The sequence below is a fragment of the Anopheles maculipalpis genome, chromosome 3RL (assembly GCF_943734695.1).
Source record: "Anopheles maculipalpis chromosome 3RL, idAnoMacuDA_375_x, whole genome shotgun sequence".
Classification (NCBI taxonomy): domain Eukaryota; kingdom Metazoa; phylum Arthropoda; class Insecta; order Diptera; family Culicidae; genus Anopheles; species Anopheles maculipalpis.
This window is the reverse complement of record NC_064872.1, coordinates 80,297,995-80,316,036: the sequence shown is the minus strand read 5'-3', so window position 1 is coordinate 80,316,036 and position 18,042 is coordinate 80,297,995. Positions and strand designations below refer to the sequence as shown.

The following is an 18,042-nucleotide window of genomic DNA, read 5'->3' as shown; positions in this document are numbered from 1 at the left end:
CAACTAATTCAACGACTTGTTTTAAATTGATCTTTTTAATTTTGGATGATTATACATTAAATATACATTCCGCACAACTGCTACATTGCTGCTCCTAGTAATACAGCATCTGATCAACTGCAAACACCCGATCTTAAATACGATCCTTGTGATCCTAACATCCTGACCAATTGACAAACTTTTACTACTATCATCAGCTGGTGTTTAGCTTCTTCTCTCATCCATTCGTTGAATGTTTCAAAGTATATTACTTTCATAAGGCTAGGGCAGCGCTTTTGCCATGTAAAGCGAAAAGGCTTTCCTATTTTAAGTTTATTTATGGATATCATCAATATTCGTGTGACTTGAAAAACGATGAGAAGAGAAGGGGGAGGTACATTATAAATATATAACATGTCTAAAGCTAACCATATATGGCACATCAGTCGATCAGAGTTTGTGGTCATTAGGCAGTACAGCTTAAATTATAACTCAATCCAAACGCTAAATCAACTAAATGTGACAAAAGCAACACAACGAGAGGAGGAGGTGTGAGAACGAAGTGAACACTTTAGACAAAATACATGCAATAAACATATAAATGAAGAGCAACGGTGAAACCAATATACATACAAAGGGGAGGTGGAGTGAAGCAAGAATATAAAATTCTATTGAATTGCTGGTGTTGTGTAATTTGCATGCATAGAAAACGATACATTTAGAGATATAATAAATAAAAAAAGAATTACCATTTAAACGAAGAGGAAGGTTGATTAATGATGGTGCCGCGTAATTATGGTGAAAGTAGAACAAAAATACCGATGTAGAGGAGGTGGTGATCCAGTGTCGTGTGTCGTTCTGTGACTGAATGTTTTATGTGAAGTTTTAGTACTATTTTTAAAATGCGTGCAAATGCTGCTGTGTGGTATTGTGAGAAGAAAGGATTTTATTTGCATCATTTTTTTAAAACAAATTTGACTCTTGTCATAGATGTTTTAGCAAAGGGAAAATTCTTCATCCGTTTGAACTGAATATTTTTGTTTACCTTGCAATGAAATCTTTACCTTACTGTGCGCCAGCTAAATGGATAAGTTAGTATACTGTGAAACCGTTAGTTAGACAGCAAAGAGAATCCGAAATAATGTTTACACATCTAAGCTATATGTGCTTTATGGAGTGCTTGAAGATGCAATTCAATAGTTTTAAAATAGCTATACAACAAGTGCAGTTTAATTTTCCGGATGTGTTCTAGTTTTGGTTATATGCTAAGTAGTTGACTTTTACAAAACCTCAACATTTGCGTTGCAAAGCAGGAAACATCACCCAACTTGTGCGTCGGCTTGTGTGTTTGTTCAGCCAGTGACAAGTTTTGGTAAACGGTTTAGTAATTAGCAGTTGAAAACTGTGTGCCGCGCTGCTATTGTGAAGAGTTTTTTTTTAGTTCGTTTTTGGGGTTTGGTGTGATGTTGATGTTTGTATACATCCGAAAGCCATTTAATGCGTTTGATTGTGTGCTCTATATTGTGTTCTGTGAGAGTGTTTTCTGCGATATATAACCCACATGATGGTGATGTTATTTTTTCTGTGTTGGATGTTAGCTTAATTTACCCCCTAATTGTAACGATCGTTTTAAAAAATATTTAAAATTTTTGGTCACTTTCCTGTGTCCCGTCCCGTCGAATAAGGGACATGTTTTTTCGAATCAATCGTCTAACGATAGTGAATTATACTGCATTTGTTTGGCAGAATGTAAATTGTATTACTTTCGATTCAAAACTATATAGGGATCGTTTCACATAATATTTCCAGCTTACTTTATCTGGGAGTAAGCGAATCGCTAGACAGCTTGTGCAGTGAATTGTTAATAGAAAAGTTATCCTTCCATAGTTATCCTGCGTGTGTAGTGTACGGATCTTCGGAGCGTACAGAGCGTTCTTGCTATTTACTGTGTATTTCTGTGTGGTGATTAGTTCCGAGTGGTACGACATTGTTTGACTATTCTATTGCGCAAGAAGAGCATAAGGGCGAGGTGTTTTCGTGTTATTATGGTGCGGTGCTGTTTGAAAGAAACATTTTTCGTTATCCTTCCATTATTTAGTAGTTCTGTGCTCTGTTTTGTGTTTTTTTTCATGCGTTACTTTTGACGAAGGAGTGTGTGTGTGTGTGTTTGTATGTGCCGTGGCAAGAATCTGTATGTGTATGTGAGAACCGTAATGGTTTTTCTTGGAGGGAAAGATCAGCTTTTTCGAGAAAAAAGGTTCCGCCAGAAGACAAGATATGGGAGAGGAAGATGTTTTCGTGATTTCAGCCTATTGTCGTTTCATGAAAATGTTTCGATCGAAATTGGTTCACCAGTGTTTTTCGATGTGAATTCCCATGATGTAAGAATGCATATCGCATCCACCACCTTTCCGTCTTCTATCTAACCTGATGGTCTGCCCTTATAGGCCAAACGCACGTCACAAGCAGAATGTAGCGTTTGTTGTAAAAATTTCAATTAAAATTGGTTTTACAAACGTTACCTTTTGCTCCGGGACGTTCCCATCACAATACTGTTGCACACCAGACCTTGTACGAGAATTCCTCGGCCGAGTGTCAAACACTCTTGAGGAAGAGTGAGTGTGCTTTTGGTTCTTGAACGAATCTTCTTGGACTGGCTTCCATTTGCCGAGTGTGATCACTGCCGCGCTGTGGTGTACGTTCTTTCGTGACCTTTTTGTGTTGTGAAAGTGTTGTTTCTGCGCTGGGTGTTCGTTTTTTTTTGTTGTGTTTATGAAGGAAAGCGTTTAAAATTGAAGCTTGGTGTCGTTTTCCTTAAAGTGAAGTGCAGGTTTGCAGCCTTTTCAACCATGTGTGCAAGTTTTGAATTACAGTTCGAGTCTCTGTGTGTTTGTGTGTGGGGAAGAGTTTTATTTTTTAAATATTATCCCAATACATCGATTGTAAAATAAAGAAACATTTTGAGGTGTGTAGTGCTGTTGGAAAAGTATGAATTCATGATGTAGTGGTGCAATCCTGAGCATAAAAGTGTTGCGAAAATTACATGTAAACTCAGGATTTTCAGGAATCGCTACTCAAGTGTTTGTGTCACCGAAATTACTTTTTTTTTTTTTTGGTAATTAAGTGTTTTTCATAGCATAGCAATAAAGCCTGGCCGTCCCTTATGAATAAAAAAAAAAGTGTTTTTCATGTTTTCATGAGAATATTGACAGTATTTTGCCTCTCCTATCAAACACTGTAATCGACACTTTTCGTATACAGTCTACCATCAGCATAATAACGTCAGCATAGTGAATGCCAATTTACACTGACATTTTATTGTACCATTTAAAAATTAAGTAGGCGGAAAAAGATTGCCGTAGTTGCCGGATTTACAAAGATTTGTCAATAGTGTAATACGCAATCAACATTTTTCACATCTCTGTCAGAGCTGTCAAATAAAAAGCCCGCAAAGCCTTCCAAATGCGGGTTCGAGAGCCAAAACGAGTTTGACATCCCTGGCATATACAGTGATGGACAATAGATTAAGACAATTTTTATACCCGTTTTTCAAACTGCTGCCTTCGATACTTCTGCTAGGTATAACTTTACAACAAATTGACAGGATTTTAATTCGTATTTGAACTATCTGAAGCAATTTTGTTGAATAAATAAAATGTAAATAAAAATAAAGCTAACTTTTTTTTAGTATCAGAGTTAACCAATTCTAGCGTTAAAAAAAAGAAAAAAAGCATAGACGTCCAAAATTATGAAGAATTTGTTGTTTGAGTTTTGAAACTCATTAATGGCCTTGACTCGGCCCGTAGATGATGTAGGCGACAGCGGCGCGGGTTTTCATACGTCTGGACCGGGGTACAAATCCAATCAGGACCGTCCCCCCGTAGTGAGGAATGACAGTCGAACTACGTGGTATCGATAAGTCTAGTAAGCCGACGATTCGACGATGGCCGGCGTGACCTTAGAGGACGTTAAGTCAAGAAGAAGAAGATGAATGGTCTTACATATTTTAGTTAATTTTTATTTATTATTTTTTGGCGAACGGTCAATAATAGACAAGTTTTTACTTTTAAAAAATCAATTAAATTTTCGAAAAAACTAAACTGATTCGTCGAAAATTGTCCTAATAATCTCATTTCTACGTTGTATACAATAGCAGGTGGTCTTAATCAATTATCCAAAGCTGGACGTATAAATCATTTGTTTGTGCTTTAAAAATGAGACAAATAAAAGCGTATTTGAAATACAAAAGTTGATGACATTTTTATTGGTATAACTTATTCAAAATAAATGCTTTGTAGTTATGCAGAAGGTAAGAATTATTGAAATTTTCGTAGTTTTTATCATATTACACAGTTTATAAAAATTCATACATTATAGTGCGATATCCTAAGAATAAGATGGTGTTTTGGTTTAATGTTTTACTGAAAAAAAAGGTTTAATGAAAAATCAACGCACAAGGAGCTGTATTAGAACCATTTGTCTTACTGACCTATAACAGTTAGGATTGCAAATCACTTTTTGCACCTAAGATTTGTATGTAAATGCCATAAACATATTTTACAACAGTTCTGCACCTGCACATCAATATACGGTCGATTGCGAACCGTCTTCGATGGAGCGACCGCTGTGAAACTTTCTACTGCCGTTAACAGCCGTGGATGAATCTTAATTAAATTCTTCTAGACACATTTCCAAAACTCATCACACAAACACACAATGGTGCAGCTTTCTAGACGAAAGTCGTACGTTATGACGATCGGTTACTGTTTTCTTAGCTTCTGATTGGCCAGAACCGGTTTCTCAATTTTTGGAAGGAAGATTTCTCCTTAGGAAAGCTGCCATGGCATAAGAATGATAAAGTGCTGTAGAAAAAGGGATAGAAAAAATGTACTTCGTTACGTTAGCATGCAGTAAAATTACACTTGATCCACGCATGTTCTTTTATTTTTATTTTATTTTCCACTTTTTTAGAGCATCAGAATTCCATTCTATAAAAAGATTATTTCTGGGATGTTCGCTCGACATTTTGGTTTTATATTATTTGCTTCCAACTTTGCACTTAATGCTTAAGCGAACGATGATCTATAAGATGATCGTCCTTCACCCCATTAGACCTGTGATTTCTTCTCTGTTTTTGTTGTGTGTATGAAACTATCCTAATAAAGGAGAATGAAAGAATCATGCCTGTTTGCATCGAAGCGAAACTTTCTATTCTGACCTGTAGGTTCTTTCGAATCATTTTTGAGAGAAGCAATAGGGGTTAATGATCTTACTTCTCACCAATTTTTCGTTTGCCGTTTGTTATTTATTGTGAACGTTACGAGCCGTCTGTTTTTCCCTTTTTTTTATGTAGATTATAGAGGGAAGTCGGCTGACAATGCTCCGTGTGTAAGGAAGATAAGTTAGCCTACTTAAAAAGCAATTAAGAGTAAAATGCTTAAATCTAGAGAAATTATTTCAAAAATGGAAGATGGAGCGAATGCTTGTATAGAAGTGTAAATTGTTAACTTTTAGAATCATAACGTCTTCCATCTCATATCATAAAACTAAGAAATGTGGAACAATTCACCATATTAGGGTGTTCCATGCCGTATCTGTAAAAAGCTTCTCTTTTTTAAATAGATTTCTTTTATGCGCGTACAGAGGCAGTACATCGATTGATAGAGTTTTAATATGTAAAACAAAACAACGTTAAAACGACGTAAGGAAATACCAGAGACTTTAAAAACCTTCCCGGGAAAGTTGATCATACTGGCCGTTGTATATGCCGGGATCACCATCATCATCATCAGCATCATGTCAGCCTGCTCTTTTAAAGAGCTTCCCATCCATGTAGGCGCCCGATCTCCGACAGGTCTTCCTTCATCTGATCTAGCCAATGAACTCGCCGTGCTCTACGACGCCTCGTGCCAAACTGGGGGGCTCGCTGACGAATACCTTCTTGACTTGACATGAGTCCTGATGATGAGATATCCCGGAACACGGGATATAAAAAAGGACGAAAGTGATAGAGATGAGAATTGCATCGCTGAACGCAACAAGGACCAAAAGAACAGAAATAAAAATGGCAAAGCAGCTTTGTTATCAAAGATTCCAACTGATCGGATCTCGGATCTTGAATGCTATATCTTATTCTGCTATTTTTTATATAAAACTAACAAAATGAAGTACAATCGAAATACACAGATTGCAGATTTCGGGATAAATAAATAAGATAAAAAGGATAAAACAGTGGTTTATTTGGACGAAAACGATTTTAATGGGAAAATTAAAGTTAGCTTTGATCCCGGCTCCTGCTGCTCAGATATTGGAATGCCGTTTCATACACCTTCACAGCTAAAAATACTGCAAGTTTTTCTGAATCATTATATTATTATATGGGTCCTTCAGAGGCCTTATTAGGGCCCGTCAGAGGCCCTAGGAGGAGTGGAAGCTGGGGACCTCTATCACATTAAACTTACATGTGCACCGAATGTTGTACTTGATTAAAATAGCTGAATGTGCATGTTCTAACGTTCTTGGCTAATGCAGGTAATTTGTTAAATCGGCAAATTTATGGTCACCTATGCTTATGTATAATACCAAATAACGCTTGTTGTCTACGAGATAATATACACTCTAGTGAGATGTTTCAGCTGATCAGCTGATTAATGATAGGCCAGGTTCATACTTAAAAAAATAACTAGAATATTTAATGTTAAAGTATACTACAGTTATACTGGATGTTTTACCATTATTGATATTAAACGATTGATATTTAAACGTTCATTAATGGCTAATGAGATGGGTTGTTTCATTATCATCTGACGTTCACCAAACCTACCATCCGTTATCACGCGTGAAACTAGATCAAGAAGCTTACCATCTATCTTCGCTAAAGGGCATCATCAGACCATCTTCATTGCGTTCCTTGCGTAGCTTGTTATTTGCTTTATCTTTGTGCAGTAACGCAACACAACAAACAAGCTACGATTGGTCTGGTCTATAACGGAATCGATTACCCAACCAACCGAATGACCGATTTGTTCCATCCGCACGCAATACAGAGGAAGTGTTTTCTTGTGTGAAAATAATCGCCAGATCGTGTCCGTAAACTCTGAAGACCCCCTGTATGGTAGAAGAGATTTTGTTTGGCTAATTTTCTAAAACTAAGTTCTAAAGTATTTTCTTGGCATTGTTGGTTATTGCTTCCAGCATAATCCTCTTGCAAATTAAAGTAATAGCGTAACAAGGAATAAGAATTTCATAACAGTTGGCCGTGCAGTTCATGTCGGTTGCACAAATAGTGATAAAACCTTCGTGCCAGTTGCATCCACAGTAGCGCAAATCTCACAGTTAAAATCTCCCATTCTAAAACCCGTCCCGGCTCGACGAGAATAACCTGGGAACATTTCGTCTTTGCGTCGAATTGCGAATAAGCTGACGCCGGTGGTTGTACACCCGAGAAAACGTTGAACTTGAACGATGAAGAAAAGGGTGTAACAATCGTGGAAAGTCCGCTTGGGAGAAAAAAAGACAGTGCTTGAGATAAACACAGGAAAGAAAGAAGCTACAAATTCAATAGGTAACTGTTTTTGGTGGGAACGAGTCTTGCATATTAGCCGCCCGACGGCCGACCGGATTCAGCTGCTTAAGATGCCGCATAAAGCGATCAGTGTCATCTGCTGCTCTTGCTGGTCTAGTTGGCAAATTTCATACGGCAGCAGCTGCGTACCTGGTTTATAGCACTGAGGCTCTCAGGCTGCCGTTTGTACGGAGCATCGATGGATGGATGGAGTGTTTGAAAGGAAATTCTGCATATCCCAAAAGAAGGGCAAGGTAGGGGTTACCGTGTAGACACATCGCTAACGTATCAAACCGACAGCAAACTACGATTTGTTTTTCCTCCCTTTTGGCAGACTCTGTTGATGGTTACTTCCATTATAGCTCTTCCGATCTGGGTTAGTTGGTTGTTGAATGTTTTAACCCAAATTTTGTGGACAGCGGTGGTATATAAATCCACCCGGGGCGTGGAACGTTTTTTTTTTGTCTATTGGGTAAGCCATTTGGGCGGTGCACTTAACTGAGGAAGGGTCAACTATTTGCCGCCATACGGCTCTGGTACGGCCACAATCACAATCGACACTTTGTCCATCCTCTGCTGATGTTAATCGCTTTACCGCGCAGGGAAAGAGTTTTTCTGTTACTACTGCAATTACTGAATTAACTTAAGTCGTGTTTACTTTAACTTCTGTACACACAAACGGGCTTTTTTTCGGTGATTGTGTGTATCTCAATTTTCAATTGGTTTTTAAATATTTTGTTTGAATTTTTTTCAAGACACACATGCTCCGGTAGCCACGTAAATATGGCGCATGAGACCGCCTAGGCTTATGGCAACGAACAATAGATTAAATTTCTATTCGATTCTGAGTATTTTTAGTCGTTAATTTAAGCAACTAATCATTAAATTTAATTTTTAAAAGTGTTAAATGAATTTTGAAAATGAAGAAAATGTTCTTCAATGTGCTTTGACTGGGAGTCCCATCGACTACGTAAAGCAAAGTTTGAACGGTTATTTATTTGATTTACATGATAAGCTAATCCATTTATCCTTACATCCCTTTTGTTCATGATTATTCCCTAGACCAGGACCCTACACCTAGAAAGGCATGTTTCAATAATGAAAGACTTGGGCATTTTGCTCGACACGGAGCTCACCTTCTCTCGCCTAATTGCCTCTGTAGTTAACAAGTCTTGGAGGACTCGGTGGTCCCCATGGGCAAAAAACCCACATCGATCGAATAAAGCGGGCGCCGAGGTCCTTTACTAGGTTTGCTTTCCGGAAAACCATTAATGATCGATCATCTAGTTTGCCCTGTTACGAGAACAGATGTCGGTTGTTTGGTCTAGCATCGCTTGAAGATCTCCGTTCTATTTCCCATTCCTCGTTTATTGCCGCACTTTGTCACCAATTTATCTAGCCATAAAGATCCCATCGTTATGGCCATCAAAGTGTTTCATTCCTTCGCCCATGGTTTTTATTTTGATACATCCTTGCCCTTGATACATCCTTTTGATACATTTTGATACATCCTTGCCCCTTGAGCTGGACCGGGTCGGTGGTAGAGGCGAAAACGTCGCCTCTACTACGCGGGCGGCAAGGTCGGGTTCAAAATCCATCCGGACCGTTCCTCTGTAGAGAGGACATTAAGCCAAGAAGAAGAATAACGAAAATTGGTACAAATAATCCAAATATTGAACTACACAGCTGTTTTTAATAGATTTTTGCAAAAAATTCGGCTGTTCTTGGATGTTAATGTTCTTCAATTTTTCTTCAATGTTGAAACTGTTCAACTTGTACACTCTTCAAGAATCAAAATATATCTTAACTAAGTCTGAACTTAAATTCCCACATGGAATTAGTATTTAAGCACATAAAATTTATTAAAAGCACAGTCAAAATGACTTCAAAAATGGCACATTGTCAACACGCGACCCAAATTTGATTGACGATAGATAGGAAAGTTTACCCGAACGAGCTCTCGGAAAATTATTATTATTTCCTTTCAAAGATGCAGAAGAAGTATTTATCTTCAGTAGCTTAAAATATGTTTGTTCGCTACTGATCATTTTCACGATATTCTGCCGATAATCGTTACGAAAGTATTTGTGCTGTCCTCAGCATAATCTTATGGTTGAAGAATATGAAATGAGAGTAAACTGTGTAGAAGATGAGATCAGACAAGTGACACAAGAAAACCAAAACAGTAAGACGTAGAAAAATAGAACACGGCAAAAAGAAAAAGCAGCTGCGTTTCAAATGATGAACGAACGCACAAATTAAACTTAGTGTTGCATGCGTGAATGGTTCCTCGATGCGAGACGGTTAAAAGCAAAGCAAGAGATTTAATTTAATGCCTCACAATTAGCCTCCAAACTATGAGAACATGCGAGTGCAGCGTTCTGCTCTCATTTACGTTCGTTTGAACTGTTTTCATGCTGCTCTTACGAATGCGTGTTTAATTTCACATTTGTACGCTGAAACCATTGCTTCCTTCCCGAAACGTGTTGCTTGCGTGCGTAGTGCAGACGTCTGTTTGCGCTAATTAGAGCGCAAGCAGATTCTTTACATGATTAATAGCGTTAAGAAGTAGGAATTAACTGCATTCTTTACATTGAATGGGTGATAAATTAAACCAACCGGCATCGGATCGATTCCCTTTCATCGGAACCTGTTTAATATTCGCCCAATCTGTCGATTCACCTAATGAAGCAATCAAACGCTGGATATTAAAACGTATCGACGACACAGGTTCTTCCACCGGACCAAACACGTCGGACTGTTGCACAATTTTGCCGGAAGCAAAGCAAAGGGGACGAAAATCGGCCTTCCTAGGGCCGGCTATTGCTTAAGCTGCATCGATAACGGTCGCACGTTCGTACGGCAAAGTATAACTGTAATGTATATTTGAACTGCGAGAGGGGGAGGGGGGAGGGGGGGAGGTCCGCAATTCGACACGCTCTAAGTACATCCGGAACGGTCGGCATATCGAATGTGGGTAAGTTAAAAAAAATAAAAAAAAACACAGCCGCAAAACAAAACTAGAGTGTATAATCTTATTCTCTGCTAGCGGTAGTCTACATTTCCCGTAGACGTCGGGTGATAATTAGAAAAACAAACTAATCCATTTGCGAACATAAAGCAAACGGAAAGAACATATTTTTCTGTTGGTTGAAGTGAGGTAAGATGGGATACTACTATCACTGCTCAAATAGCGTTCCGTTGCGTTTAGCATGTTGGAACATGGTGTTAAAAATCCGATGGGAGGTTTTCTTTGTAATCGTTCCGGTTGAGTGTTGATGCGCAGCAAGAAGAACAATTTTATCAAGATCTATTACAGCCACTTAACTTCATACTGCTATTTGAAAGGAAGAATTTTTCGAATGGGTATAACGCTAATGTAAATTATTACTTTAAATAGCGCGTTGATTCATCCCGTAGTCGGTTGCGTTCTACTTTTTTATTTAAATTTAACACCGGGCACCGCAGCTACAAATGAATCATTCCCACAGGTATTCGCAGTTCAAGGGATTGATTTCAAGGGCGTCTAATCAGTCGAAGGCAAAAAGAAGAGAGCTTCAACGAGTAGAAAACTTGACACTAAATCATCTCTAAACTGCTAGGAAAGGGGTCCAGCCAAGACGGAAGACGTTGGTTTGAAGCAGAAATATACAGAGGGAAAAAACCTGTCAAGGTCCTCTCTTACCTCGAATGGCATCCACACGGCACTTGCCACACTTCCTCGATTCGATCTTCGAAGCCACCAAGCTCGGTGAAAGCAGCGCCGGGTGTAAAAAGATTCTTTCGTGTGGTGTGAGATCCCTTACACCGATTCTTCTCCGCTACAGTGTGTTGTGTGAGGGCTTTCTCCATTCTCCGTGTGGTAGAACCCGTGTTGTATAACCGTCAACAGCCAGCTAGTGATCGTGATGATCCTGTGCGCATGAACATCTAGCCAGTTCTTCAGCTACGCAACCAGCTTCCCTCCCGTCGAAGGGGGTGTGGAATATGCCAAGCAAGAAGAAGAATATGTCCGGGACTGGGAAGAATCGTTTCAACGCGCGGCTCACCTTGCACGGGGTCTGCTGGAAGGAAAAAGCGATGGGGGAAAGAAGAAGCACGCATCGAATACCGGAACACACGCATTCGGTATGCTTGCTTTCTTTCTTTCTCCTTCACGTTAGCCAGAGGGGTGGCGTTGAGAAATGGGTGGGAGGAAGGGATTGGCGTGGAGTCTCCGTTGGGTTTCTTATAGAGCTGGTTCGCTGTGGCTGATAGTTTGGCGCATATCTGCCCTGGCTGGTCGTGCCAGTACGATTGTAGATCCCGACCAGTGCGCACGGTACAAAAGCAGTGCTGAGTGCTCAGTCCGCAGTGTGGTGTTTGTGGGCCCCGCCAGTACAAAGTGTTCACTTCCGGTGAAACGCGATCGTCGAGAACCGCGAGCAGTGAAGTGCAGTAGTGATTCTACGTGAATTCGGGAGACAAATCTGATCAAATTAATTGTACCAAAAATACGTTGTTTTGTGAAAAACGGTTACAACAACCTCAACAACTGATAAATGATGAAGTACCTAGTGTTTTTGGTAAGCATATGAAGATTAGTACAGTGTGATGGTAAAAGAATTATTTACGGTCTACAAAAATTTGCTTCACTACGCGTGGGTATTAAAAATCTACAGTAAAAGGGAAACTTTAACTTCAAGCAAGGCTTATACTTCTCACCTGCCAAGAGCTTTACCAAGAGCTTCTTAGCCATCTGCTTAGCCGGATTGGCTTGCGAGACAGGTTGCAAACAACCAACAGCACCAGACACTTAGAAGAAGCAGCAGTGCCACTTCCCAGCAACACAAGCGCGGGTGTGAGAGATTTTCTCCATTCCATTTCGTGAGTGTGCCTAATAATTATGCAAATAGTGTTCTACTTTCCGGTACGGCTACGGCAATTCCCAATCCCCAGGGAATCGACCATCGGCGATGGGATTTATTTCCAGCTTGTTTGGACTGGTGTCCCCTTTTCGGCTGCTCGGGGACGACCTGTAAGAGAAAGTTGTGTGTCTGCTGTGGCCTGGGCGCTGCTGGCACTGATTCTTGAGAACGGTGCGAATATGACCGAACAAACGAACGAACGGGAAACGGGCGGGCCGCGAGAGAGAGAAAGAATCATTATGCTGCCAACTGAATTTTCGAAACGGCGTGCGTCATCATGATGACGCTTTCGATTCGGTTTGAATATTTTGTATCGAATTTTTGAACTCTTCATCGTCTTCATTATGGAATGACTCGCTTGCTGAAATGGTGAGAATTTAAAGTAGACCAGAGTGGATCATTCATCCACAGCGCTAACTAGCTTCTGTCACGCTTTTATGACGTACGTCTGATAACAGTTCTACGCGTCTCCGTATTAGGATTTTCACATTCGCACAACGATCGATCGTGCTCGTCGTCGGTATGTGTGCTTACGGAATTCCCCCTGGTAGGCCAGTATCTTCCAACGCTTTTATGCAGGGGTCTTATGCAGGTCTTGAAATGTGTTTGTAGGTCAAACCTGAACCGAAGAACTGTTAGCTCTGGTTTGCGTGGTATGCGTCTTGGGTACGTTGGTTGTTTTTGCCTTTTGCTACTGATTCACTTTAATTGATGAACCTTTTTTATTTCACTTCACGCAGAGAAGTGCACACAAGTGCGGTGTAATGCTGCTGGTCTCTTAAACAACGGGTACCGGTTTACTGGAATCGACCCAGTAATGAGCAACGATCGTACATTACGCTCTTCTGCTGGGCATTTCTTTGCCTAACGATCGCTTTCCCATTAAATCACACGGTTGGTGCGCTGGGAAACGCCGGAATCAACATTCTAATCGGTTCGTTAATAGATAATCAACCTTTGAACCGAAACCAATGCCAAAAAAACGGTTGTTTTTTCGACCAAGAACCGTTTCGTGTGTCGAATCATTGTGTGGAGCCCATTTTCAAGAAAGCAGTGGGAAATGAGAGAGAAAGATTGTTGATAATGATGAGTGTATTTGGGTGGATGAAAATTTAATGAAACCATGACGAAAAAGGGAGAACGTTCAATTCGATTAGGGTTCGTCGCTTGATTTTTGTGCCAATCCGCACTATAGAAGTAAAGCGTTGAAGTCTTTCGTTTCAATGGCAAACTCGACGTAATAAACGATGCCTTTCGGTTCTGATCGCTCTTTTAAGTAATCTTAAGATATAAAGTATCATTTTCTACTTGATCAGCTCGATCATTTCGATATTATGATCATTTTGAGTTGTTTTCTCTATTCCTTTATAACCCATTGTTTTGCGGAAGCTCTAAAAAGAAAGCACTGTGAGCCGAGTGCTTTGGTCTCGTGCTGAATCTTACAATAAAGTGCACAAGTTTGAAACCATTCAACAGCTCAACGAGCAGGCAAAACAATCGCCGGGTTGAGTGTTTATGCCAAGCTGTTTACCACTTTTGTGCATGTGCCTGAAGAATAACAGAACTTCAAGAGCGAGAAGTGCGCATGCAAGCAGCAAACCCGTGAGCGTACCGGAGTTTCTGTGCTCATTTCGATTTACTTGCCCATCCCCAAATATAGCATATCCGTCGTTACGGGACGACCGTTCAGCAGTAAACGGGTCGGAACTTAACAGAAAAAATGGAACAGCACATTACTCACGCACGTCCGTTCCCGACACACATCTCCAACCTAGCACCAAGTTCGCCAGAAGTGTTCCAAAGCGTTGGTTTGAATTACTGGACACAGCATACGATTACAAGTTTTGTGTATCGCACGTGTCGATTGCCGATAAGTGAGGCTGGAAGTCTTCTGTGCGCATAGTTTTGTGCATAAGATTAGAGCACGTAGTCCCTTCCGAAAGGGGTGATCCATTTCTATCCATTGCTGACTCCCGTTTTGCAACTGCTCGCCTCAAAATAGGCCAAAGAAATCGGGGTTGATATACTAAGCGGGGGGGGGGGGGGGGTTTATTCCGCTCTCCGAAGTATGAATGCGTTTTACAGCAACCGGTAATTGTACGGACCAATACTTGGGCCCATGAAAATGGCTTCATTGAACAGGTTTTGCTTTACGACCTCAAGACGTTTCTTTGCAATTATAAGACTATCAGCGCACTAAGAGGAGCTGTAGCTGATGAGAAATAGTACGCCTATTCGGAGGGATAGGTAGAACTAGATTGAAAAAGCAACATCTAATCTATTTCCTGAAGGTAGTGGAAAGGCACCGGTATCATTTTAACCTTTTTCCCGCCTTACTTTCTCAGTATGAAAATTAGGACAGTTTGGTAAGTAACGGTTATCGGTATAAGGATATGTCACACGCTTTTTGGCAAGCGGGAATTTGCGGCGTGAAAGTCGTTGGATAATATTTTATTCTTTACGCCAGATTTGCATACGTTCCAGTTTCAGGCCTGAAGGATTGATGAGATGCCATCCCCGTTGGGTGGCATCTCGATCTTGGGGGGAACTGAAAGTGAAGCGTATACCCGTTTTTGTGAATCTTCTTTTACAACTTTCTGCTGTATGCAAAAGTCCAGCAAAACGTGGCCAAAAATCAACAAGTGTACATCAACAATTTCACCCTCGTCGCGGCACAGAAGTGGTGTAGAAAGTGGTTGAAGTCTGGCAAATGTATCTCATCCTGACGATCTCTGAAGAGCGGTTTGGTTTGGTGCTTTTTTTTGTTGAGGTGCTCGCTTCGGAGCGGGTGTTGGGGAAGAAAAGGCGTGAAATGGTATTGATTTTCGAAATGCGAAATTCTGGCGAATGTTTGGTTTTGGAAGTAGTAAGGTAAGAAGTAAAAAAAGAAAAAGGAAAGGAAAGGAGGGGGGGGGAAGTCATTTGCAAACAGAGATCTTGAGAGCTCTCAATTACAAACCGGCCTTGATTGAGCACCGCTATCAAACCACGTCACCATCATAAGCTGCGAGCAGGAAAGCAGCGATGGATGCTGCTGATGATCCGCACAAGATCGATCGTTCGGACTAATTTGCCGTGGCTGCGCGCGAAATGCGTATTAAGCTAATTAGGGCACTGAAACGGAGAGTTTCATTATAAGGCTTTAATTCACTCTCGTATCTTAACAGCCAGTGGATGCTTATCCTGTGCGTTAATGTGAATTTCCCTTTTTGTTTGTCTATGCAGCGGAAGTGAATGAAGATACCATTCAAGCACCTGCGCTAGGTTATTGCTGTGTACCGAGAGATAAGAGACAATTGTAGATTTGTTTGATTTCTAATGAGATTTTTGCCTTTGTAGGCTAAAATATATGCATGAATTGCAAGCGAAGAAGCGGTGAATTGCTATTAACAAATGATCTTTAATTTTCTGTTTCGATTTTACTCGCAGCTATTGTTTGGATGTCAAGTATTCATCAGGGGCGATGAATTGTTGGACTCCGAAGAACCTCCAGAGGGGTAAGTAACACTTAACGTATGTATCTTCTTTGCTTTGGTCATGTTTTATTTTTGCCCTTTTTTCTTTTGCAGCTACTATGCATTCATAGAATCGCCCTCTGCCGTTCCGCCAAAGGTACGATCGCCACCCTACACACACATCAACATTGAGTGTAAGGAAGCGACCAACCCAAAACCGTACGTGTCCGCAAACAATCTGTGTGGTGATCTGAATAAGGGAAAAATTCCACGTAACCCGATGAAGCAAAATGTGCTAGGCGAACCGTATCCCTTGTAAGTTGTTTGTTAACCGAACGTATTTATTACAGAAAAAGACTGATTTGATCGGCTGAATAGTTGGAACCTTAGGAAAACAAACTCTATGGCTGTTTGAAGGCCGCCTAAGGAAAAATTGGACTACATTAATCTTTGAAAATTGCTCAAGTTCATCCACGAATATCGTTTTGTGTGCCAAGAGCTGCGCTTCATAGTTCAAACGCTTCACACCGTACTACTAAACTACTACTACTACTACTACTACTACTACTACTACGACTACTTAAGAAGATATTTGATTATTTAGGATTCCAAGGAATTTTTATCATGTCTGTTCTTAAGATTATCTGTCGCAGTTTTTCCTCCATATTGCCACTTAAAATTAGTCTATTTTTTCTTCATGAATAAATTATATTCAATTAAACGCGATTGTTTGACAAACTAATCAAATTTAATTATATTCTTATCACTAGTGAATTGATCCGCAATCAAACGCTCAAGTTCCTATCCAAGACATTGCCTGTGCTCAAGGCGGACGATACGCTGCCAAAGGTAACACAAATCATCCCCGATGAACCCGTGGACCAGTTCGATGATAATGGGTAAGGGTGCAAAAGAATTTTCAATTTAAAACTTCCATTAGAATGTCCCAATAATCCTGCTCCAATGTTCACGTTCCAGCATTGGTCGCCGGATGGGCAAATCTATGCGCATGGAAGAGGAACGTCGCACCGAAGAGGATGCCCGGGCACCGCGCAAGTTCTGCGATGGTGGTGGTGTGTTCTGCGCCCTGTATCGCGCCATCCAGGGTGAACCGATTAGCAGCAAACTGGTAGCGGAAAGGCGTGAAGAAGCAGCTGCCTACCCTCCACCACCCCGCTACGAAGGTCCTCCGACGCCCTGCCCGGCCAAGGTGGAGTACGCAACGCCAGTGTTTGCCAAAAACTATCAAGGATCGTGGCGATATGTCGTGCAAATCCCGTACGAAGGTTACTTCACACAAACCGTAGAAGTGACGCGCTGTTTACAAGCCCGTTGCCATTATCTGGACGGTGGGTGTCTATCCTCGCCGCGCTGGGTGAGTTTGCTGGTGGCAGAAATCTTTTACCCGAACGCGGAAGAACAGGTAACACCACCGACGACGACCACCACTACGGCTCCATCGATCCAAGACTTCCAGGCCTATCAGCAGTATCTGCAAAAGCGTGCCGGATTACCTACGGATAATGTGTATGAAAGTAGCATCAATGGCAGTCCACAGCAGCAACAGCAGCAGCAACAACAGCAAGCTCCAACTGCTACCGCTTCTTCCGCCAAGGCAAATCAACACTGCGATGGTCATGATGAAATTGGATGCTTCCAGGTGCGACTGTACTACGATTGGTTCCTCATCCCCGGCTCGTGTAAATGCTGGCGGCCGGACTACTTTGCGAAATACGTGCGAAAACGACCATCGCCAGATCTGTAAGGACCTATGCGGGGGTCCCCTTGGATGCTTTAGCTATGTAAGATGGCGAGATCGTACGACACGTAGAGGAATCTTAGATAACGGCCTAAGATCGAATGGACTGACTTGACTGACAGGTTGAGCAGATTATTTATTATTTATTTCAACTCCGACGGACGCGATGGGCTTGTAATACATACGTTACTGCCAAAAAAATGGTAAGACTGGACTGGAGCAGCACGGTGCATCGCCCTAGAAATACCTGCTTTTCGGGCATGAGATAGAGCGAGAAAGTGAGGCAAAATTCTAGGCGATATGCTTGCTAACAGCAAGAACTGCTCACGTAGCTCGATAAACTAACGATGGCAATGAATCGGTTGTGGTGTTCTTCTA

The 18,042-nt window shown here is 41.0% G+C and overlaps 5 protein-coding genes across 6 annotated transcripts in view; 3 read left to right on the top strand and 2 right to left on the bottom strand.

Annotated features, from left to right (window-relative positions):
- LOC126563291 (40S ribosomal protein S24) overlaps positions 1 to 18,042 on the top strand; it is a 478,430-nt gene that overhangs the window by 11,894 nt on the left and 448,494 nt on the right. The window lies entirely within an intron of this gene.
- Positions 1 to 18,042, bottom strand: part of LOC126563401 (U6 snRNA-associated Sm-like protein LSm2) — a 507,910-nt gene that overhangs the window by 41,557 nt on the left and 448,311 nt on the right. The gene's annotated exons all lie outside the window — the stretch shown is intronic.
- Positions 1 to 18,042, bottom strand: part of LOC126561488 (uncharacterized) — a 581,387-nt gene that overhangs the window by 272,860 nt on the left and 290,485 nt on the right. The gene's annotated exons all lie outside the window — the stretch shown is intronic.
- The window catches only part of LOC126563452 (H/ACA ribonucleoprotein complex subunit 3), a 334,268-nt gene that overhangs the window by 224,522 nt on the left and 91,704 nt on the right, over positions 1 to 18,042 (top strand). The gene's annotated exons all lie outside the window — the stretch shown is intronic.
- On the top strand, positions 12,070 to 17,670 carry LOC126562393 (uncharacterized). Its single transcript, XM_050218897.1, has 5 exons — positions 12,070 to 12,108; positions 15,880 to 15,947; positions 16,020 to 16,220; positions 16,676 to 16,804; positions 16,884 to 17,670. Exons 1-5 carry the CDS (start codon positions 12,085 to 12,087, stop codon positions 17,668 to 17,670), a joined length of 1,209 nt encoding a protein of 402 aa, XP_050074854.1. The 5' UTR covers positions 12,070 to 12,084.

Excerpts from the sequence above, each read along its gene's own strand:
- LOC126562393 (XM_050218897.1), top strand. The coding sequence starts at position 12,085 with ATGATGAAGTACCTAGTGTTTTTG. Across the intron at positions 15,948-16,019 it reads TCCGAAGAACCTCCAGAGGG|CTACTATGCATTCATAGAAT; the intron begins GTAAGTAACACT and ends TTTCTTTTGCAG. Across the intron at positions 16,221-16,675 it reads CTAGGCGAACCGTATCCCTT|TGAATTGATCCGCAATCAAA; the intron begins GTAAGTTGTTTG and ends TCTTATCACTAG.